The 25,165-nt window shown below is 36.8% G+C and overlaps 2 protein-coding genes across 2 annotated transcripts; one reads left to right on the forward strand and one right to left on the reverse strand.

The window, feature by feature from the left end:
- Window positions 1-8,629: 8,629 nt before the first annotated feature.
- LOC123308443 lies at window positions 8,630-9,716 on the reverse strand. The gene is made up of 2 exons (XM_044891089.1): window positions 9,428-9,716; window positions 8,630-9,369 (listed from the first exon to the last, which is right to left on the reverse strand). Exons 1-2 carry the CDS (start codon window positions 9,682-9,684, stop codon window positions 9,249-9,251), a joined length of 378 nt encoding a protein of 125 aa, XP_044747024.1. The 5' UTR covers window positions 9,685-9,716; the 3' UTR covers window positions 8,630-9,248.
- A 6,302-nt stretch (window positions 9,717-16,018) lies between these two features.
- LOC123307119 lies at window positions 16,019-24,682 on the forward strand. The gene is made up of 3 exons (XM_044889337.1): window positions 16,019-16,750; window positions 17,038-18,354; window positions 24,533-24,682. Exons 1-3 carry the CDS (start codon window positions 16,019-16,021, stop codon window positions 24,680-24,682), a joined length of 2,199 nt encoding a protein of 732 aa, XP_044745272.1.
- The last annotated feature ends 483 nt before the right edge of the window (window positions 24,683-25,165 follow it).

A 25,165-nucleotide genomic window follows, 5' to 3' on the forward strand; every position in this document is an offset into this window, starting at 1 on the left:
TAATATCTTCGATTATTCAATATTCATAATTTAATATAATATACACGGTGAGAACAATTTAGAGAGGGACTACAGGGATATCAAAGACCGTAAGAAATACAGGGTGGCTTAAATTACAGAAAAGTAGTGCTCTAGTAGAATCGCTACATTGTATAATGACTACGAACCAAAGTTTATGTAGTTATCGCCAAAAACAAATTAGTTATAAAAAAGATTATCTTGATTTTCAGTTATTTTGAGATATCTCGGAACCCTTAGATATTTCAAAAATATTCAAACCAACACAATCATCCTCAAATTAAGCAACTTTTTTGTAATACAAGCCACCCTGTATTTCTAACGATTTTCGATATCTCTGTAGTGTAGTCTCCCCACTAAATTAAATAGTTCTAACCCTGTATATAGATAACACTCAGTGTTCGATACTCAATGGTAATATACTCAGTGGTATTACATATTGGTTGTATTGTATGGAATTTCGATAATCAGATGGTTAAATTTTATATGTTTTGTTGCCAGAAACTCAAAAAAGACAAGATTTTTAGATAGAGAATGAAGCTACCTCTCAAACGATACCACAACCCCATACTTCGCATTTGGAAATAAGGGGTCTTTATCGTCACTTCAAGAGGGTTGGAGATAGAGATCCCATATTTTCACATTTAAGAATAATATCTGTTTATTATTCAAATTTGAAGTGTTTCAGGATATTCTATAAATATGTACATACAATATCCAAAATAATGAATATCTTCATATTGAAATTTCTATGGATGCAGGGATGTTTTTTGGAAATGAAATATTTACGTCATTGATTTTAGAAACTCAGTTTTAGGTAGCCGAAAATTACACATTCTGGTGCAACACCTGTGTATTTGTTATTTATTGACAAGGAAAGCTAACCTTTACTTTACTTTACTCCGAAATACTATGATAATGGTGTCCGGGAAATTATACTATCTCCATCATTTTCATGATTGGTTTCTTTCAAATACAGGGTTCACAGACAATTTGTAAACAACAGAGAACTCCTATAGAGTATGGTCCCATTAACTCTCATTGTGAAGCTATTCAATATTGCAATATTTTCTGACGTTTTCAAATTTTTTCACCTTAAACAAAGCATATCTTGAAAACTTCAATACTTATCGGAAATATTTTCCATAGTGAAATGAAGTTTTCATGTTATGTTATGTTTTTAGTGGAAGATGAAATCTTGCATAACTTTGAAACGGAACATAATGGGGCCATACACTTTGGGGTTCTGTATAGTACACAGTAAATTGATCACAATAACGATGGTTCTGGTTGCTTTCAATCTACCACCTATCATACATTGAATCCTTGGGTTCGAAATGTTAACTAGATTTCTTGTTATCGATGAAAAATTTGTTTTCAGAAATTTCAACGCTCCTGAAACAGGGCTGTTGCTTTCAGTATATTTTCACTCTGTTTTTGACAGGAAATTTGAAAATTTTCAATGATTCATGTTCATTATTTTCCTATTCTAATCTGAATATTAAAGCTTTAAACAGCAATCTGAGTTATACATTTCATATTATTTATATACTAAAATATTTCTTTTTACACATGACTGCTGAGTTTATGAGAGTATCATCGAGATTCACTTCCAGCTTTCAGTATTCGAAATAAGTTTTTTCACATGATAGACATCGAACAGAGTAGAGCATTACTCATTCGCTCACAAAATATACTCATCATCTTGTATATAATATATGTATCAGACGATAATATATATATAATTCAGATGAGAACACATCGAAAACGGAAAATGTAATGCACAAACTCCATTGGACATGAATAATATTTAAAAACTTCATTTCGAAGACAGATAGCTTTGAGTAATTCTTGACGATATCTCTCATAATCTCAACCAGTTATGTATATAAAAATATGGTAGTAAAAAAACAGTATGGCATTCATAATTCTGATAAGCCCACCATGATGTCGTATCATGCTTATTTGAAAAATCAAGAGGAAAATTATGAATATAAACCATTAAAAATTTTTATATCTATGAAAAATTCGTTTTTATATACATATTTGTATATTGTTTTTCCAAATCATTAATTTCCGAATACAACTTTTCAATATTAACTAGATTTGAACGAATCAGATAAATGATTATAGTGAAGCCATACAGAACAATGATATGATTTTTATGTTTGTTTTTGCTTCAACTGCAATTTTATATTTTTGTGTACATTGTATATTTAAGTTGTGTTATCGGCAGGTGAATAAAAAAAGAATTTTCAATGAATAATGTTAATTATTTTTCTATTCTTTATTGAACATTTAGGCCTCCTAACACAACATCATCGTAGATTTATTTGAGTTAGGAATGCCATACTATTTATACACTGAAATATTTTTTATTACATGACTGTTGAGTATATGAGAGATATCATCGAAGTTCACCTCTAGCTTTCAATATTCGAAATAAGTTTTTTTCATATCATAAATATCGAAGGTAGTAGAGCATCACCTATTCGCCCACAAAATATTCTCATCTTCCTGTATATAATATATGTATCAGACGATAATATATATATAATTCAGATGAGAACACATCGAAAACGAAAAATGTAATGCACAAACTAGATTGAACATGAATAATATTTACAAACTAAGTTTCGAAAAAAGATAACTTTTAGTAATTCTTGACAATATCACTCTAATACTCAACCAGTTGTGTATACAAAAATATGGTAGTATATGGAAACAGTATGGCATCCATAATTCTGAAGAGTCAACAATGATGTCTTATTGTAAAGTTCATTGAAAAAAAAATTAAGAGCAAAATGATAAAAATAAATCATTGAATATACTGTTTTCAGATTAGGACTTTCCAGGATACACTTGCTTCGAGAGAGTTAAGTTGAATAATGTACACTGACCCTAACACATGATTTTCACTGAATAGAGATGCATGAGTCACTATAAAATTACAGCTGAAGCAAAAATAAACATAAAAATCATATTATTATTGGCTTCATTAGATATCAATCAACTCTAGTTGATATCGGAAACTTGTATTCAGGAATCAATGAATTGGGAAGGCAATATAAAATTATATTTGAAAATATAGATTTTTCCATCGATAACAAGCAACCTTAAGATCATTTCAAATTCTAAATTTCTGATAGGCGCTAAATCGTAAGCAACTACAACAATATTGTTATTAATCATTTTAATGTTGACCTCACAGAAGTTCAAAGAATATGTTCCCATTATTTTCCATAGTAAAGTTATGAAAGATTCTTGTTACAAATTGCCTGTAGAATAATTCTGTGAAATTTAGCCAGGAATAAGTTGAAAACCCAGTATATGAACGAGATACAACATTGAAATGATTAAAAAAGTAGGTACAATTTTCAGGACACCATTATCATACCATTTTGGAGTGAACAATTTGAAAAAAAAACACAGTTGCAGCAATAGAATACGTGCCATTTTCATCTACATAAAACCGAGTTTTGAAAATCGAGGACTGAAATGTTTCGTTTCCAAAAAACATCCCCTCATCCATAGAAATTTTAATATGAAGAGAGGTCGTACATGTAGTACGAGTAGGCAATGTGAAAAAGCTAAATGGATTGAATTCATTATTTGTGTGTACATATTTATAGAATATCTTGAAACAAGTTAAATTCGAATTATAAATTGATATTCTCAAATGTGAAAATATGGGATCTTTATCTCCAATCCTCTGGAAGTGACGATTAAGACCCCTAATTACCAAATGCAAAGTATGGGCTTGTGATATCGTTTGAGAGGTCGCTTTATTCTCTATCCGAAAATCTTGTTCTTGGAAACAAAACATATAAAATTTAACCATCTGATTATCGAAATTCCGTAAAATACAACAAATATGTAGTACTAACGATTGTTACAAATTATTGAGTATCTTATACTAAGTGTTACATATATACATCAGGGTTGGAACTATTTAGGGTGGAGACAACACTACAGAGATATCGAAAACAGTTAGAAATACAGGGTGGCTTGGATTACAAAAAAGTTGCTTCATTTGAGGATGAGTGTGTTGGTTTAAATATTTCTGAAATACCTTTGAGGGTTCCCGAGATATCTCAGAAAAACTGAAAATCAAGATTTTTTTTTTATAACTAATTTTTTTTATAGATAACTACATAAACTTCGGTTTGTAGTCATTATCCAATATAGCGATTCTACTAGTGTACTACTTTTTTGTAATTTAAGCCACCCTGTATTTCTAACGGTTTTCGATATTCCTGTAGTTTCTCTTTGAATAGTTCTCACCGTGTATATTATATTGAATTATTGTTTTGAATAATCGAAGATATAACCTACTTAGGCCAATGTTGAATACCTACTGAATTTCAATACTCAGTAGTAGGATAGTAGGAATGTCAGTATATGAATGCCAACGAAGTATAGGTTCAAAATGCTCACCGTGAAAATCTTTGCAACAATGTTGTACATATTAACTATATATAGGAGCGAATTTCGCTTACCATTTCTCAGAAACTTCTGAAAAATATCTGGATCTCTTAGATTTTTTTGGGATACCTACCTATATCACAAGGTATACTTTCCATTAAAAATATTGGGAATTTAAGTAATAACTATTCAAAGGGGGATTAACGTTGACGAATGTCAATATAAAATTCAGATTTGATGTCTTTCGCGATTTTCTATGAATTTGGCTTTTTACCCTGTAAAATAATATATTATAAACCTAGGAATTAAAGTGACACTTTTAATTCCTCCCTTCGTCGGGAGTAGTTAGGATAAGTGCCGTGTCGATCGTTGCTATGGCGTTTGAGAAAGAATGACGGTACAAACTCAGTTGTTCAAACATAATTCAATTAGAAAATAATGGAAATATGTGTTCTTTTTTCATGAGAGATCAAAAGTGCCATTTCACTCTCAAATGAAGAATTAAAAGTGGCTATTTATTCATGAACGATTTTTTGTTCCCACTATATCAAATGAATTCTTGAAGTTTGATGATTCGTTGTGCAATAATGGACTTTGCGAGACGAGGGCCTGAAAATTTATAATATTTTTTGCTTTTTCCTTTATGTCTGGAATTGTTCATTTTCGATACATAATAAAATAATTTTTTGTAGTCAAACAAAGTTCTTGTCATAATGCCACTTTACTAAGTTATAAATAGTTATTTGCTGAACCAGGGCGTGATACCATCAATTGTCAGGAAAAAAAACAGAAAATTCAGATTTAGTGCGAAAACTGAAAGGAGTGCGGGGGAAAGTGTAAAAACGCTAATGCATTTCTCTACATTCAGTAAAAATAATTATTTCCCTCAACGATACATTTTTAAATAACTATCATTAATGAGACGGAAAATTTTTTCTTGATTTACCTGCATATTATTTTGGGTAAATTTTTTGTTTTCAGCTCACAAAAAAAGAGCCAACTGAATTCATGTTAAAACGATGACTATCATGGATATTTTCAATTGAAAATGTGCTGAAATATAATCATTAAAAATTTCGTATGTTTGTTCTGTTCAGCATTCATAGTGATGAAGGCCTTTTTGCATTAAAACCACTTGGTCAATATTCCTTCAAATATAATAATTCATTAGATCATTTTATGAACCCAAAAAATTCTAAGAATTGAAGTATTGGTTTGTTTGAAGAATGGTATCATTCGAAACATGTGCAAAATCGCATATCTATAAAACACTCATAAGACCCATGATGATCTTGGCAGCCGAAACCAGAACGGAAACATCAATAACAAGAAGAATTTTCGAAACAGCAGAGATGAAGGTAGCGCGCCATGACAGGCAAAACGCTGTTAGACAGTGAAAGAAACGAGAACATCAGGAGAATGTGTGGGGGGGATTGTATCGGCGACTGGATACTGCATAGAAAGATGGAACGGAACGACCATATCACTCGAATGTCATCCGAAAGAATGGTTAAAATAACAAGGGACAAATCACCATCAGGTCGCCGAAGCATTGGACGAACCAGAAAACCATGGGGTGACAATCTTCCAGGAATTGGAGCCTAGGCAGGGGGACGATGGAAAACAGGCTTTAATCAGCCTATACATCAGAAGAAAGAACATGTTAGTTGAGTAACAATGCATATGAATGAATAATAAAAATATTTTAAATTTTTATAATCAAATCAGATCGAAAAACTGAAAGTTAGGAAAAAATTTCATTCCATATACGAGACCATATTAATATAAAATTGAACATTCACATTCATAAATATTATGAATGTGAAAGAAGCACTCCCATAAAGGATGTGAAAGAGAGAGGAAAAAGGAATAGGACTGCGGACAGCAGGCGTGGCTGGCTGCACCGTCTACGTCGTTACGATGGCTACCTGGCAGGCCATCTACCGGATACTTGCCAGGCAGGCCAGACATTATTATTATGACTTTCACACTCCTCTCCAGAGGAACATTCACTTATCCTAGATATCTCAGATATCAAAAGGATTAAGCTCTGTTGGAGCCCTTTCCTAGTTTTCAGGCTCATGGTGGTGGTCCAGTAGATCATGCTTCTCGGTTTCCTGATGTCGGTCGGGTCCTGTTTCTTTCTCGTATCATTGGCGTACATTAGGTTTCTGATCTTGCCTCACTTCTTGTAGAAGTGGATTATCAGTATGACTTAAGACTTGCGGCTTTCACACTCCTTTCCAGAGGAACATTCACTTATCCTAGATATCTCAGATATCAAAAGGATTTAGCTCTGTTGGACCCCTTTCTTAGTTTTCAGGCTCATGTTGGTGGTCCAATAGAGCATACTTCTCGGTTTCCTGATGTCGGTCGGGTCCTGTTTCTTTCTCGTATCATTGGCGTACATTAGGTTCCTGATCTTCCCTCACTTCTTGTAGAAGTGGATTATGAGTATGACTTAAGACTTGCGGCTTTCATACTCCTCTCCAAAGGAACATTCACTTATCCTAGATATCTCAGATATCAAAAGGATTAAGGTCTGTTGGAGCCTTTTCCTAGTTTTCAGGCTCATGGTGGTGGTCCAGTAGATCATGCTTCTCGGTTTCCTGATGTCGGTCGGGTCCTGTTTCTTTCTCGTATCATTGGCGTACATTAGGTTTCTGATCTTCCCTCACTTCTTGTAGAAGTGGATTATCACTATGACTTAAGCCTTGTGGCTTTCACACTCCTCTCCAGAGGAACATTCACTTATCCTAGATATCTCAGATATCAAAAGGATTTAGCTCTGTTGGACCCCTTTCTTAGTTTTCAGGCTCATGTTGGTGGTCCAATAGAGCATACTTCTCGGTTTCCTGATGTCGGTCGGGTCCTGTTTCTTTCTCGTATCATTGGCGTACATTAGGTTCCTGATCTTCCCTCACTTCTTGTAGAAGTGGATTATGAGTATGACTTAAGACTTGCGGCTTTCATACTCCTCTCCAAAGGAACATTCACTTATCCTAGATATCTCAGATATCAAAAGGATTTAGCTCTGTTGGACCCCTTTCCTAGTTTTCAGGCTCATGTTGGTGGTCCAATAGAGCATACTTCTCGGTTTCCTGATGTCGGTCGGGTCCTGTTTCTTCCTCGTCTCATTGGCGTACATTAGGTACCTGACATCTCCTCACTTCTTGTAGAAGTGGATTATCAGTATGACTCAAGACTTGCGGCTTTCACACTCCTCTCCAGAGGAACATTCACTTATCCTAGATATCTCAGATATCAAAAGGATTGAGCTCTGTTGGAGCCCTTTCCTAGTTTTCAGGCTCATGGTGGTGGTCCAATAGAGCATACTGCTCGGTCCATGGAAGGAGTCTAACCGTCAGATGCGGTCGTAACGCGGGTACGAAGATAAAAGTCACGTGACTCGGGGCAAGAAACGAGGCGCTTGAACCGAATTCATAGCGATTTCGGTTTATTTCTTCAATTTCGAATATTTATACAATGATTTCGACGTATTCACTCATTATTTTAGAATAAGACATCTCGAACTACCAATTCCTTGTATTACTTTGGAGCTAGGCAAATGGTTTGATAATAAAATATGAATTAATTTATGTTGAATCAATTTCTTTACGAATGAAAGAGAAATTTTCAACATTTTGTGTGTTCCATAGGAATTAAATTTATTGATATATTTGAATGAATTATCAAAACATTAAATGGTTCTTATGATCATTGTCGTTTTGAAAGAATTAATTTGATATATATTCGTACAAGATGCGTATCTTCTATATCAATGGTTTATAATTTCTTTTTTGATGTATTTTCAGGAAGGTTTATTAAAAAATACTTTCGAAATACTGTACACGACTTAGGTGATTATTCAAAGTTTCCTGATCGAAAATTTACACATTCAAATTGAACTCTTTCCTAAGAACCATGAACGAGCGCATTTTCATTCTGCCCAAATGTATTTTTTTCGAATTTTTAGCCAAAGATGGTATGAATTTTTTTCATTTAACCATGTGGTTTAATACTCATTGATATAATTATAATCACATTGACAAACCAACAACCAACCCATCATATTTTGTCATCTCAAACATGTAATACCTTTTAATATGTTGGTAAAAAATACAAAAATTGATCAAAGAAATTTATTTTCAAGTTAAAGTGAATTTGAATACATCTGGTGGAATAATTGAAATTACAAATCTGAATAAATTATTTGTTGAAATTTTGAGTTGTCTCAACACTAACTCCTGTTCAGCCTTCGGAATACATTCCTGTAACATAAAATATTTTAAGTGAATCACAAATTAATTCAAATATCTTCGACCCACAAATCTGAAAAAAAAAATTTATGGAATACCAAGATTCAAAGATTACTCACCTACATACTTACCCCAGATATGTAGAGTTGAAAGAAAATATGTGAGCTATACCTTTAACTTTCTGGAAAAAGGGAGCACCATCCTTACTGAGCAAAATAAAATAAAATTCTAAAACAGATGTAATTTCTCAACATACATTAATTTGCATTAGTCAATGATTCTTTATAGGCCTCCAGTTCATACTTGTCTTTTACCTGCGTTATGTCACAACAATTTTGAGAGACATTTTAAGAAGTTTTCAAATGCAATATCAGTTATTTCAACTTTATCACCCTGCTATGCAATTTATGTTTTTTTTTCTTAATTTATTATTTTCTTTTCTAATTTTCTTAATACTCCTATTGGCAATATTCCAAACCATTTTTTAGCTGTTTCCAGAGCAGAATATTTCACATCCACAAAATGATGCCTCCTCCTGCAAAATAATTATTTGAAGACACTGAATGAACCATATAAACGAAAATACCTTATTGTTTTCTTTTGAATCTGAGGTTTTTCAGAGCAAACCTTGGTATCGATATTCACAGACTCCAAGTAGTTTTCAGAACTGAAAATATATCAAATCTGAATATAAAAATACTGCACTATTTAAACCAAGTAACCATCTAGTTGATAGAAGATCCAGCTTAAGCTTTTTCTCTCCAGAAGTAGATTCGGCTTGAATCTCCTTCTCGGCTAATCTTTTTCTGATTTTCCTTGGTTTGGGTGTTTTCTTTATCAAGTGATCAGGAAAATCAAAAATTGAGGGAATTGAACCTTCTCTCAGTCTGATTTGGCCGAATTGTCTGACCAAATCACTTTCAAGAAAGTGGTTACTACATAACATAGAAGAATTTGTTCGCTGAAAATTTTCCTTTTTCATGGCTAAGACCCATAGGAATCTCAGTTTTGAATCACTGACAGCGGGTTTCATAAAACTCTTACTGCCCGATCAACGATTTGACAGTCACTGGATTTCAAAAACGAAATGACTAAAACTTTTTCATTCCTACATATATTGAACAAGAAGCAATTTAGAATCATTGAATAGATGTATATAGATCATAATTTGATTCGAGAATTGAATTCCGAATTCTTATGACTGAATTATTGATTGAAAACAAATTGACGTTTATCTGTCAATCAAGCGTTGATTCCCCGATCGAGCTTTATGAAACCGGGGGTGAGAAACCTACAGAATTTTTTATATTAATATAATAATTATTCAAGAACTATTAGGTACAAAGATTAGAGATTAGAATAATTTTCGCAGGAATTTGGACAAATTTTTATTCGTTATCCTTTTTAGTACATCGCCAACGTTTCGAATCGGTTGTGATTCTTTCTCAAGGCTGGAATGTCAAAATAAAACTAGAAACAGATAAAAACGACCTAGAGACGATCTACCACTCACCTCGTATTTTATCGGATTGAATATCGTCAATTTTATTAAAATAATTGTATAAGTATCTCGAATTAAATTTCATTCAATCTTCAAGTGGTTCATGTGTTGTTAACACGACATGGGTAAACAGAATCGTCTCACGGTACGTTCCACAAATCGCAATGAGTGACATGGAGATGACATTCAACTCTCCCATAAAACATTATATATGTTCGTTAAAATATCACATCTCGGGTAAAAAACAATAAGGTAAAAACAACAATGGTAATATACAACTTAAAAACTAAATCATAACATTTTGTTCTTGGTGGATGCACCTTAGACACATTCAAATGACTTTCACCATAAAATACCAAAATGAACAAACAACACAAACATCGAGGCTCCGAAAGCTCTCAGTTGTATCCATAATTAAGAATCACCATTTTGAGTCACTGAACCCTAGCATTGCCCAATATAAGACTATCATACACCAAACTGAGATGTTGGACGTCTTCCCTATAGTTTACTGTGTTGTTGGACCTTATGTGAACCATTTCACTAATTAGCCGTCTACCGTAGATAGGTTCGTAATCCAGAACTGTGACCTCCGAGAAGTTGAATTTATGTCCTTCAGCATGGACGTGTGCAGCGAGAGCCGTTCCCTGTGTTATGTGAGATTTTTCTGCATCATTTTTATGTTGTCTTATCCTCTCCTGTAGTAGTTGTTTTGTCTGGCCTATGTAGCATTTTGTGCAGTTATTGCATTCTATTTTATAAACAATTTCTGATTGCTGTAAAATTGGTGTTCTTTCTTTTAGTTTTGTGTAAAATTTCATCTTATTATTGAGAACATTATAGAATGCTGCAGCACCATTGTATTCGCGGAAAATTCTTTCAATCTTATATGACAATGTAGGATAAAATACTAGTTTGAAATATTTTTTATTTGTTATATGTTGTGATGTTAATGTGCTCTGTGATGTGCTCACCGTCTCTACGTCCGTGTCGATGTTCGATCTGATAGTACGTTTCGCTCTATTGTAGATGTTTATACAGGTTTTTATGTAGTATGTTGGATAGTTGTTCTGTTTCAGGATTTCAGTCACTTTATTCAAGTTATTTATTCTATATTCCTCATCGCTCAGAGAAATCGCTCTATTTATCAAATTTCCTGCTATATTCCTCTTTTGTGAGAAGCTGTGATTGGAATGGAAATTTACGCACCTACCCGTGTTGATCGGCTTCGTGTACCAATTTGTTTTCAATCTATTTTTCTCTCTGATGATTAATATGTCCAAAAATGGAATACTCCGGTTCTTTTCTCTTTCTAGGGTAAACCTTATTTTCTGGTGGAATGAGTCAAAAACGTTCAGAGTCTCTTCAATTTTTTTTTTTTTTCTTTAGGTATCAATAGTAATGTATCATCCACATAGAGTTTTATTAGAGGGATATGGAAATTCAACTTTGATATCACATACGTAAACAAAGCGAGCATATGTGGATGATACATTACTATTGATACCTAAAGAAAAAATTGAAGAGACTCTGAACGTTTTTGACTCATTCCACCAGAAAATAAGGTTTACCCTAGAAAGAGAAAAGAACCGGAGTATTCCATTTTTGGACATATTAATCATCAGAGAGAAAAATAGATTGAAAACAAATTGGTACACGAAGCCGATCAACACGGGTAGGTGCGTAAATTTCCATTCCAATCACAGCTTCTCACAAAAGAGGAATATAGCAGGAAATTTGATAAATAGAGCGATTTCTCTGAGCGATGAGGAATATAGAATAAATAACTTGAATAAAGTGACTGAAATCCTGAAACAGAACAACTATCCAACATACTACATAAAAACCTGTATAAACATCTACAATAGAGCGAAACGTACTATCAGATCGAACATCGACACGGACGTAGAGACGGTGAGCACATCACAGAGCACATTAACATCACAACATATAACAAATAAAAAATATTTCAAACTAGTATTTTATCCTACATTGTCATATAAGATTGAAAGAATTTTCCGCGAATACAATGGTGCTGCAGCATTCTATAATGTTCTCAATAATAAGATGAAATTTTACACAAAACTAAAAGAAAGAACACCAATTTTACAGCAATCAGAAATTGTTTATAAAATAGAATGCAATAACTGCACAAAATGCTACATAGGCCAGACAAAACAACTACTACAGGAGAGGATAAGACAACATAAAAATGATGCAGAAAAATCTCACATAACACAGGGAACGGCTCTCGCTGCACACGTCCATGCTGAAGGACATAAATTCAACTTCTCGGAGGTCACAGTTCTGGATTACGAACCTATCTACGGTAGACGGCTAATTAGTGAAATGGTTCACATAAGGTCCAACAACACAGTAAACTATAGGGAAGACGTCCAACATCTCAGTTTGGTGTATGATAGTCTTATATTGGGCAATGCTAGGGTTCAGTGACTCAAAATGGTGATTCTTAATTATGGATACAACTGAGAGCTTTCGGAGCCTCGATGTTTGTGTTGTTTGTTCATTTTGGTATTTTATGGTGAAAGTCATTTGAATGTGTCTAAGGTGCATCCACCAAGAACAAAATGTTTTGATTTAGTTTTTAAGTTGTATATTACCATTGTTGTTTTTACCTTATTGTTTTTTACCCGAGATGTGATATTTTAACGAACATATATAATGTTTTATGGGAGAGTTGAATGTCATCTCCATGTCACTCATTGCGATTTGTGGAACGTACCGTGAGACGATTCTGTTTACCCATGTCGTGTTAACAACACATGAACCACTTGAAGATTGAATGAAATTTAATTCGAGATACTTATACAATTATTTTAATAAAATTGACGATATTCAATCCGATAAAATACGAGGTGAGTGGTAGATCGTCTCTAGGTCGTTTTTATCTGTTTCTAGTTTTATTTTGACATTCCAGCCTTGAGAAAGAATCACAACCGATTCGAAACGTTGGCGATGTACTAAAAAGGATAACGAATAAAAATTTGTCCAAATTCCTGCGAAAATTATTTTAATGTTTATAATATGGACGTAACCAATAATCGAAATTAGAGATTAGATTTATAAGTACTCACGAGAAAAAAGAAATCCCACTGCCTTTTCTGTACCTTTGCGTACTATTATATGCCGAACACGACTTTACTATCCTAAAGAATCAGAAGTGAATAATAATTTCACAATAAATTCGCACAAAAATGAGGAAAAGTACAAATAAAACTATAAAACTAAGCGATTCACGTATAGACTACATAGAACTTAGGCCTATGTTTTGCCCCGAATCAGCTGATCATCTTCTATCTCACAAACGTTCCCGTGGGTCTCTCTCTACACTCCTTCCATGGGTTATTAGTTCACTGGCTCTTTTGGAGCCATTTCCTAGTTTTCAGGCTCATGGTGGTGATCCAATAGAGCATACTTCTCGGTTTCCTGATGTCGGTCGGGTACTGTTTCTTCCTCGTCTCATTGGCGTACATTAGGTACCTGATCTCCCTTCACTTCTTGTAGAAGTGGATTATCAGTATGACTTAAGCCTTGCGGCTTTCACACTCCTCTCCAGAGGAACATACACTCATCCTAGATATCTCAGATATCAAAAGGATTAAGCTCTGTTGGAGCCCTTTCCTAGTTTTCAGGCTCATGGTGGTGGTCCAATAGAGCATGCTTCTCAGTTTCCTGATCTCGGTCGGGTCCTGTTTCTTCCTCGTCTCATTGGCGTACATTAGGTACCTGATGTCCCTTCACTTCTTGTAGAAGTGGATTATGAGTATGACTTAAGTCTTGCGGCTTTCACACTCCTCTCCAAAGGAACATTCACTTATCCTAGATATCTCAGATATCAAAAGGATTAAGCTCTGTTGGAGCCCTTTCCTAGTTTTCAGGCTCATGGTGGTGGTCCAATAGAGCATGCTTCTCAGTTTCCTGATATCGGTCGGGTCCTGTTTCTTACTCATCTCATTGGCGTACATTAGGTTCCTGATCTCCCCACACTTCTTGTAGAAGTGTATTATCAGTATGACTTAAGCCTTGCGACTTTCACACTCCTTTCCAGAGGAACATTCACTTATCCTTGATATCTCAGATATCAAAAGGATTAAGCTCTGTTGGAGCCCTTTCCTAGTTTTCAGGCTCATGGTGGTGGTCCAATAGAGCATGCTTCTCAGTTTCCTGATATCGGTCGGGTCCTGTTTCTTACTCATCTCATTGGCGTACATTAGGTTCCTGATCTCCCCACACTTCTTGTAGAAGTGTATTATCAGTATGACTTAAGCCTTGCGACTTTCACACTCCTCTCCAGAGGAACATTCACTTATCCTAGATATCTCAGATATCAAAAGGATTAAGCTCTGTTGGAGCCCTTTCCTAGTTTTCAGGCTCATGGTGGTGGTCCAATAGAGCATGCTTCTCAGCTTCCTGATCTCGGTCGGGTCCTGTTTCTTCCTCGTCTCATTGGCGTACATTAGGTACCTGATCTCCCTTCACTTCTTGTAGAAGTGGATTATCAGTATGACTTAAGCCTTGAGGCTTTCACACTCCTCTCCAGAGGAACATTCACTTATCCTTGATATCTCAGATATCAAAAGGATTAAGCTCTGTTGGAGCCCTTTCCTAGTTTTCAGGCTCATGGTGGTGGTCCAATAGAGCATGCTTCTCAATTTCCTGATGTCGGTCGGGTCCTGTTTCTTACTCATCTCATTGGCGTACATTAGGTTCCTGATCTCCCCACACTTCTTGTAGAAGTGTATTATCAGTATGACTTAAGCCTTGCGACTTTCACACTCCTCTCCAGAGGAACATTCACTTATCCTAGATATCTCAGATATCAAAAGGATTAAGCTCTGTTGGAGCCCTTTCCTAGTTTTCAGGCTCATGGTGGTGATCCAATAGAGCATGCTCCTCAGTTTCCTGATCTCGGTCGGGTCCTGTTTCTTCCTCGTTTCATTGGGGTACATTAGGTACCTGATCTCCCTTCACTTCTTGTAGAAGTGTATTATCAGTATGACTTAAGCCTTGCGGCTTTCACACTCCTCTCCAGAGGAACATTCACTTATCCTTGATATCTCAGATATCAAAAGGATTAAGCTCTGTTGGAGCCCTTTCCTAGTTTTCAGGCTCATGGTGGTGATCCAATAGAGCATACTTCTCGGTTTTCTGATGTCGGTCGGGTCCTGTTTCTTCCTCGTCTCATTGGCGTACATTAGGTACCTGACATCCCCTCCTAGCCCTTTCCTAGTTTTCAGGCTCATGGTGGTGGTCCAGTAGATCATGCTCCTCGGTTTCCTGATGTCGGTCGGGTCCTGTTTCTTTCTCGTATCATTTAACTTCGCCTGGAGCATCGTCGGGTGGATTGAGTAGCTCGACTGTGCTGCTGCCGGTCCCAAGCCCGGATAAAGGAGGAGGGTTGTAGCAGCAGGCTAGCTCCCTGCTATACGTAAAAATTTCAACTTGCTAAAAAGCCTAAACAGCGCCTCGGATGTACGGACGGATCTACTGGCAAACGACAAAAGCAAAGGAAAAGGTTAATGAGTATGGCAACATGGAATATACAGGGAGTTAGACAAAAAAATAGACATCGTTGTTTCGGAGATAGGAAAGCTTGGAATGGATGTGGTGGCACTTACTGAAACAAAGAAGAAAGGTACTGGTACTGAACGAGTTGGTGATTACCATATGTTTTATTAATCTATGGTGATTACATCCATATATATATAGCGGAGTTCCGAAGGAGGAGCGAGCTAAAAGAGGAGTGTCCATTTTAATAAAGGCTACACTGAAAAATAAAATAACGAACTACGAAATGGTCGACGAGAATATTTTGACGGTGAATATCAAACTACTTCAGCATAATATTACCTTACTGGCAATTTATGCCCCATCTGATGATGAATCGATCGCTTATAAGGAGTCTTTTTTCGAAACTCTCAATGATGTCATTGGCAGAATTGGGGACTCTAGAGAGATCATTATGATGGGTGATTTCAACAGCCGAACAGGAAGATCGCCTGACAGTGATATCATAGGTCCATATGGAGAAGAACAAGTCAATGATAATGGCAACAGGCTCATACAATTATGTGAAACCAACAACTCGAAAATCACTAATGGTTTCTTCCAACATAGGAACATACATCGATACACCTGGGTGCAGCCAACACGTGGTCTCAAGTCAATAATAGATTACTTCATAGTCAAGCAGAAGCCGAGCATTCAAATAAATGATGTGAGAGCATTAAGAGGAGCTTTTGGTGGTGGGTCAGATCATTTCCTCGTACGAGCCAAAGTATTCTTTCCATCAAAATATCAAGTGAATAATAGCGATAATCGAACTATTGGCTTACAGAAACTGTCAAACCACGAGTATAATCTTGATAGCTTCATGCATGAAAGTACAGTTGCATTATACCAGCAAAGACTGGATAATAGCCTGCTAACGAACTTTCAAGACCTCACATTCCATGAAATATATGATAATATCATTTCGAGTATAAAGAAAGCGGCTAAAGAAGCTTTAGGAATACGAAAAAAGCATGTGAGTAAAAATTTATGGTGGAATGATGAGATAGAAACTTTGGTGAAACGAAAGAAAAAATTATATCTGAAATGGTTAACCACAAATAATCCAGATGATCTCCGTCATTACAAGATAGTTAGACGTCAAACAAGAAAGTTAATACAAAAAGAGAAGAATGAACTTTGGGATAAAAAAATGTCACGATGTGAATACCTACATTGGTGGACGGAGAAACACGGAGGCCTGGAAGTTTATTAAATCGGTGCGAACATCTCATAAAGAAAGAGAACACATACAAATAATAGATACCGAAACTTGGGGTGGATTATTACAAGAAATTACTCACTGAAGATAGGCAAGAATATATAAATGAACCAACGACGGAGAGAATTGGTATACAGGGTGAAACTATTGAAGTAACTGAAGATATGGTAAAGAAGGCTATGAGGGGCTTGAAAAATGGTAGAGCTTGTGGACCTGAGGGAATATACGCGGAGCTTCTGAAACACGGAACCGAAAAATTGTACAGTATGATAACTTATCTATTCAACTTATGCGTAAATGGTCACCCTATTCCCGACGAATGGAAATCTGCGTATATGATATCAATTTATAAGAAAGGTAATAAGAAACGATGTGATAACTACAGAGGACTATCGATAACAAGCACATTTAGTAGATTGTATGGAAAGGTGCTGAGAGATCTCATAGAGGAAGAAACAAAGGGTCTGGAAGAGGAAGAACAAAGCGGTTTTCATGCTGGAAGAACATGCAGTGATAATATATTTTGCCTCAAACAGATTATTGAGAAAAAAACAGCAACTAACAGGGAAGTTCATATCACATTTGTAGACTTACACAAAGCTTATGATACAATTCCAATAGTAAAACTCTGGGAAGTATTGGAGGGCACGAACATCAATCACACCCTTATAAAAGCTGTGAAGGATCTATACACTGGGACTAAATCAAGAATCAAAGTAGGAAAATATGTAACAGATGAATTTCTTGTAAATAAAGGTCTGAGGCAGGGATGTTGTTTGTCCCCAACATTGTTTAAATTATATGTAGCTGCAGCTTTAAAACAATGGAAGAAGAAAGTCCGTGGTATGGGAATAGAGCTCGGTAACATGACCCTCTATACTTTGCAATTTGCTGATGACCAAGCTGTTGTGTCTGGTGATAAGGATGATATGGAATACATGATACGCAAGCTGATTGAAGAATACGAAAAGTGGGGTTTAAACGTCAACTTAGGAAAAACCAAATATCTTTGGGTCGGTGGGGAACCTCGTGATCTAACATTGAATAGTGGTGAGATAATAACTTACTGCCTGGACTACAACTATCTCGGAGTAATTTTCGACTCGACTGGAACGGACAACAAGGAAATAGAGAGAAGAATAACAACAGCGAAAAAAGCACGATCCTGTCTCAATGGCATACTATGGAATAAAAATATCTCCAAAAGAAGAAAATTCAATATATACGAGACGTTAGTGAAGTCCAGTCTATTATATGGGTCTGAGAATTGGAGATTAACCGATAAATACAAAAGAAGATTGGAAGCGGTTGAAATGGACGCTATACGGAGGTCACTGATGATTTCAAGGCGAGATAGGGTAAGGAATGACACTTTAAAAAACATGATGGGTGTTGAAGGAACCATAATGGAAGACATCGAAAAAACGCAGCTAACCTGGTATGGCCATAATCAACTTCTCGGTTTCCTGATGTCGGTCGGGTTCTGTTTCTTCCTCTTCTCATTGGCGTACATTAGGTTCCTGATCTCCCCTCACTTCTTGTAGAAGTGGATTATCAGTATGACTTAAGCCTTGCGGCTTTCACACTCTTCTCCAGAGCAACATTCACTTATTCTAGATATCTCAGATATCAAAAGGATTAAGCTCTGTTGGAGCCCTTTCCTAGTTTTCAGGCTCATGGTGGTGGTCCAATAGAGCATGCTTCTCAGTTTCCTGATCTCGGTCGGGTCCTGTTTCTTCCTCGTCTCATAGTCGTACATTAGGTTCCTCATCTCCCCTCACTTCTTGTAGAAGTGGATTATGAGTATGACTTAAGACTTGCGGCTTTCACACTCCTCTCCAGAGGAACATTCACTTATCCTAGATATCTCAGATATCAAAAGGATTAAGCTCTGTTGAAGCCCTTTCCTAGTTTTCAGGCTCATGGTGGTGGTCCAATAGAGCATACGCCTCGGTTTCCTGATGTCGGTCGGGTCCTGTTTCTTTCTCGTATCATTGGCGTACATTAGGTTTCTGATCTTCCCTCACTTCTTGTAGAAGTGGATTATCAGTATGACTTAAGCCTTGCAGCTTTCACACTCCTCTCCAGAGGAACATACACTCATCCTAGATATCTCAGATATCAAAAGGATTAAGCTCTGTTGGAGCCCTTTCCTAGTTTTCAGGCTCATGGTGGTGGTCCAATAGAGCATGCTTCTCAGTTTCCTGATCTCGGTCGGGTCCTGTTTCTTCCTCGTCTCATAGTCGTACATTAGGTTCCTCATCTCCCCTCACTTCTTGTAGAAGTGGATTATGAGTATGACTTAAGACTTGCGGCTTTCACACTCCTCTCCAGAGGAACATTCACTTATCCTAGATATCTCAGATATCAAAAGGATTAAGCTCTGTTGAAGCCCTTTCCTAGTTTTCAGGCTCATGGTGGTGGTCCAATAGAGCATACGCCTCGGTTTCCTGATGTCGGTCGGGTCCTGTTTCTTTCTCGTATCATTGGCGTACATTAGGTTTCTGATCTTCCCTCACTTCTTGTAGAAGTGGATTATCAGTATGACTTAAGCCTTGCAGCTTTCACACTCCTCTCCAGAGGAACATACACTCATCCTAGATATCTCAGATATCAAAAGGATTAAGCTCTGTTGGAGCCCTTTCCTAGTTTTCAGGCTCATGGTGGTGGTCCAATAGAGCATGCTTCTCAGTTTCCTGATCTCGGTCGGGTCCTGTTTCTTCCTCGTCTCATTGGCGTACATTAGGTACCTGATGTCCCTTCACTTCTTGTAGAAGTGGATTATCAGTATGACTTAAGCCTTGCGGCTTTCACACTCTTCTCCAGAGCAACATTCACTTATTCTAGATATCTCAGATATCAAAAGGATTAAGCTCTGTTGGAGCCCTTTCCTAGTTTTCAGGCTCATGGTGGTGGTCCAATAGAGCATGCTTCTCAGTTTCCTGATCTCGGTCGGGTCCTGTTTCTTCCTCGTCTCATAGTCGTACATTAGGTTCCTCATCTCCCCTCACTTCTTGTAGAAGTGGATTATCAGTATGACTTAAGCCTTGCGGCTTTCACACTCCTCTCCAGAGGAACATTCACTTATCCTAGATATCTCAGATATCAAAAGGATTAAGCTCTGTTGAAGCCCTTTCCTAGTTTTCAGGCTCATGGTGGTGGTCCAATAGAGCATACGCCTCGGTTTCCTGATGTCGGTCGGGTCCTGTTTCTTTCTCGTATCATTGGCGTACATTAGGTTTCTGATCTTCCCTCACTTCTTGTAGAAGTGGATTATCAGTATGACTTAAGCCTTGCAGCTTTCACACTCCTCTCCAGAGGAACATCCACTTATTCTAGATATCTCAGATATCAAAAGGATTAAGCTCTGTTGGAACCCTTTCCTAGTTTTCAGGCTCATGGTGGTGGTCCAATAGTGCATACTTCTCGGTTTCCTGATGTCGGTCGGGTCCTGTTTCTTCCTCGTCTCATTGGCGTACATTAGGTACATGATCTCCCCTCACTTCTTGTAGAAGTGGATTATCAGTATGACTTAAGCCTTGCGGCGGCTTTCACACTCCTCTCCAGAGGAACATTCATTCATCCTAGATATCTCAGATATCAAAAGGATTGAGCTCTGTTGGAGCCCTTTCCTAGTTTTTAGGCTCATGGTGGTGGTCCAATAGAGCATACTTCTCGGTTTCCTGATGTCGGTCGGGTCCTGTTTCTTCCTCGTCTCATTGGCGCACATTAGGTTCCTGATCTCCCCTCACTTCTTGTAGAAGTGGATTATCAGTATGACTTAAGCCTTGCGGCTCTAACACTCCTCTCCAGAGGAACATTCACTCATCCTAGATATCTCAGATATCGAAAAGATTGAACTATGTTGGAGCCACTTTGGTGAAAAATATTGGCAACATGGCAACAGTATCATGCAGGCATATTCACGCTATCTATGCAGAATTATATGGAAAAGAAAGTAGTAACGAGGATGAGCTCTTACTGTAGATTCTTACATGAATATTTTTCAATTTTTGAATCTCAAAATCTATCTATCAAACTCTCCATTAAATTCTGAATATCGTATGAAATTCCTAGTAAAACAGTCAACTGGCATGCATACAGGGGCGTTATTAAATGACGAAAATGGCATTTGCCTATTTGTATTTTTTTTCCACTCCAAATCGAACAACATAGAGTGATCACAATAAACTCCTTGACGTTACCCAGCAGCCCATCGAAATGATAATGAAATCTCTTAACATAAAACATAAACAAAATTCGAGAATTTTTGACGGATTAACTGGATCCATCAGGATATTTCACATGCCGTGTCTCTAAAAAAAAGCACTTGTGTTGTCCTGATCTTTTCATCGAAATTAAAAAACATCATACAGGGATCATTGACGATTCCCTGACGGGTGGAATTGTTTGCGCTAGTTCATTAATGCTAATGTTCTATTCAAAAATACACTCACTTTCAAAAGTCCTGCACCCCCTAATTATTAAGGCTATCTCAAACTTTGAAAAAAAAATGATACCCTCGGGTTCAAGGATAATGAAAGGCTTTTACAGAAATAAAATTAAATCAATTTCATTTCATAGAATTATGAAGTTGAAACAACAAATACAAATTAGGAATCAAAAATTGCAAAAACAAAAATTAAATTTAAACGGAAAATTAAAAGTTAATTAATAAAAGAGCAAACTAATATGCAGTATTTGAGCCTCTGTTGCTCAGCAATGCATTCACTCGTCTAGGCATTCCAAAAATTAAATTATTGATTATTTCCTGCGGAATATTCATCCATTCCTCGGTAACAGGTACAATAAGTTCTTGTGAATTTTGTGGTGGATTATTTCGACGGAAAACGGCTCTGGAGACATGATCCCATATATGCACTATAGGATTTATGTCAGGAGACATCGCGGGCCATTCTAATCTGAAAATGTTTTGGTTTTCCAGGGCTTCTTGAACACCTCTAGTGCGATGTGGCCTGGCATTATCGTCCATAAAGATAAATTGAGAAACTAATTCATTACCCATGGGTATAATTACAGGATTTATGATATTTTCGAGGCAATATGCACCAGTCATCGTCCCGGATATGTGAATTAGTGGCGTTCTTCTTCCAAACATTATGCCTCCCCAAAACATTTCAGTGCCACCGCGAAAAGGAGCAACTTGAATAGCTCTCTCAGGTCTATTTCGACATCCTGGTTCCCTCCAAACTCTTAAGCGGTAGCCATCACTTACTAACCCAAACCGTGACTCATCTGTAAATAGCACATTCCTCCATTCTTCTAAAAGCCAGTTTTGATGAGCTCGCGACCACTGCAGACGAGCGGTTCGGTGACGAACTGTTAATAAACGAACTCTTAGAGGCCTTTTGGGCCGCAATCCTGATGTTAAAATTCTTCTACGAATTGTAGCACATGAAATTACACGGTTGTGGGCTTTTTGGAATTCCGACCTGAGTGTTGGTACCGTCCCTGACCTATTTCTACGGGCTGATTGGGCAATATACCGATCTTCTAGAATCATGGTAACACGAGGATGACCATTTCGAGGTCTACTATGCACTCCACCAGTTTCCTCATAGCGCCTAATCGTTCTGCTAACCGTGCTTCGAATAATGTTTAGTCTATTGGCTATCTGTTGGCGTGAGAGCCCTTTTTGCCAGAGAGCAATAATTCTAGTTCTGTCATACTCAGACAACTCGTTTCTAGGCATATTACACAGTTTTTGAACTAACCGGTACTTAAAACGAAAAACTACTGGTCCGCAGAAAGGCACACATTTGACAAAATAGATATTTAAACACAAGAAAATTTTTTGTTTCGTAATGTTATCGTTTTATTTGGTGGTCAACAAGTTTCTGTTGTTGTCAGTAACAATTTGTTGTGAATCTTGATTATTTTATCTCCACTACAGGGGGGGTGCAAAACTTTTGAAAGTGAGTGTATATCTTAATGCTAAGATATCAAGAATTTTCGAATAGAACAGATAAACAAATCAGTTTAGTTTTCAGTGATGTGATTCCGTCGGACAATGAAAGAAGGGCATTTCATTGACAGCACAAAGTTCAAGTAGTACGATTTTTCCATGAATATTTCTCAAAATAAGGCCCTTCAATTCTCACTTTGGACGGCTTGAAGTAGACAGCGCATTGAGAAAAAAAGCTAAGAAAATAGAACAGCACAGAACTTTCCCAGTCATAAAAATCATTGGGGTAATTTTTACCCTAATAGCACAAAGTAGTCCTATGGACATCCATAGGACGTCCTCTTCGGACATTACGGACATCCATGGGACGTCCATTTCTGGTACAATGGACGTTCTATGGACATTCGAGGGACGTACAAATGTCACAACTTTGAACCGAATTCGGACGTCCATCGCGGACGTCCAATGGACATCCCGTTGGGACCATCATTAGCTATCTCAACGGTACAAAAATTTAGCACGACGTCTATCTATTAGATATTTTAATGTCCTAGAACCCAATGTCTTACACTCAGACGCAGATGGTATTTTCTGTGTTGTTCCCATTTCCATCCATACTTACTAGAAAGTTTTTACACTTGGCCCGGATTCGAACTCGCGAGTACGTGGGGGACATCGTATTACTGAGCCTTCGCTGCAACCGTTCTAGCTACCGAGACTATACAATATACCTACTTGTAGGAACATATTCATTATATTGTTAACTGATTTATGGAATGGTAGTCGATCAATACAGAAATACCATATAATAAGAACTAAAGTCTTAAAACTCAAACATAGATTATTTTATAATAATAATTACTCAAGTATTTAGTCTTCGTTCATCATAACGTTATACATAATATAATATTCATAAGATATTCATATACTACAAAGCGGAAAAGAAGGAGTTTAGTGAAAAATAATATTAAATTTTGGTGTTCATTGATATACATGTATGTATTATTTGGTCCATTTCACGGACTCCTAGTGAATATCCGGTAAGGACATTCAAAAGATGTCCCTACCGGATATCCACTAGGTGTCCGTGATGGACGTTATACGGACCATGTAACTTATACATGTTATTTGGTCCATATTACGTCCTTTACTGACTCCTAGTGAATATCCAGTATGGACATTCAAAAGATGATATCCAATAGGTGTCCGTCATGGACGTTATACGGACCATAATAATAATAATAATATAATAATAATAATAATAATAATAAGCCATTTATTTCCTACAGGAAGAACCCAATTACAGGAAATGAATAAAAATTAAACATTAAAGCAATATGAACTGAACCCAGACAAAAAAAAACTCACAACCGATCATTACACCACTCGATGGTAACAAAGAAAACTCAGTCTACTGTTCACACTCCAAACTGCATAAAAGTACTTCAATAATACATGGTAAAGTGTCAAAATTAATATCACAAACCGCAGAGATCGTATTGAAGGTCCGGCACATAAACTCAATCGGAGATTGCAGGAGAAGATTGGTCCTGGGAGTACGCAAGTAAAAAAGTTCTTGTGATCTCGAATTCTGCCTTCTCACTATGAAGTTGACCATAGCTAGTAACGATGGACAATCCGTTATGTCATTCACTACATTGTACAAAAATTTCACCGCCAGTACTTTCCGTCTAACTTCCAAAGAGGAGACCCCAAATCTGTTCAAAAGCAAGCCATACTCTGAACCCCTCACTGGGTAGACACCATCCTCCCTCCAAACAAGGTACTTCAGGAAGCGCTTCTCAATTGATTCAATGCGCTGTCTGTGACAATTGTAGATGGGATTCCAAGCTACAGAGCCATAGTCCAACCTGCTTCTTATTAATGCATTGAAAAGGCACAAAAAGGTTGATGTGTGAGTAAAATATCTGCAGTTGCGTATTATGAAACCATAAACCTTCGAGACAGAAAGCACTAACTGATCAACGTGCGACCATGTAATATATACATGTTATTTGGTCCATATTACGTCCATTACGGACTCCTAGTGAATATCCGGTATGGACATTCAAAAGATGTCCCTACCGGATATCCAATAGGTGTCCGTCATGGACGTTATACGGACCATGTAATATATATGTATAAGTTATATGGTCCGTAATATGTTCATCACGGACACCTAATGGATATCCAGTAAGGACATATTTTTGACATTGCCTGTATTGAGTCGGTCAGGGACTATT

This window comes from Coccinella septempunctata, chromosome 2 (genome assembly GCF_907165205.1).
Source record: "Coccinella septempunctata chromosome 2, icCocSept1.1, whole genome shotgun sequence".
In the NCBI taxonomy this organism is placed as follows: domain Eukaryota; kingdom Metazoa; phylum Arthropoda; class Insecta; order Coleoptera; family Coccinellidae; genus Coccinella; species Coccinella septempunctata.

Excerpts from the sequence above, each read along its gene's own strand:
- LOC123308443 (XM_044891089.1), bottom strand. The coding sequence starts at position 9,684 with ATGAAAAAGGAAAATTTTCAGCGAACAAATTCTTCTATGTTATGTAGT. Across the intron at positions 9,370-9,427 it reads CTGGATCTTCTATCAACTAG|TTCTGAAAACTACTTGGAGT; the intron begins ATGGTTACTTGG and ends ATATATTTTCAG.
- LOC123307119 (XM_044889337.1), top strand. The coding sequence starts at position 16,019 with ATGGTCGACGAGAATATTTTGACGGTGAATATCAAACTACTTCAGCAT. Across the intron at positions 16,751-17,037 it reads TAGGAATACGAAAAAAGCAT|ATACCGAAACTTGGGGTGGA; the intron begins GTGAGTAAAAAT and ends TACAAATAATAG. Across the intron at positions 18,355-24,532 it reads TGATTTCAAGGCGAGATAGG|TTGACCATAGCTAGTAACGA; the intron begins GTAAGGAATGAC and ends CTCACTATGAAG.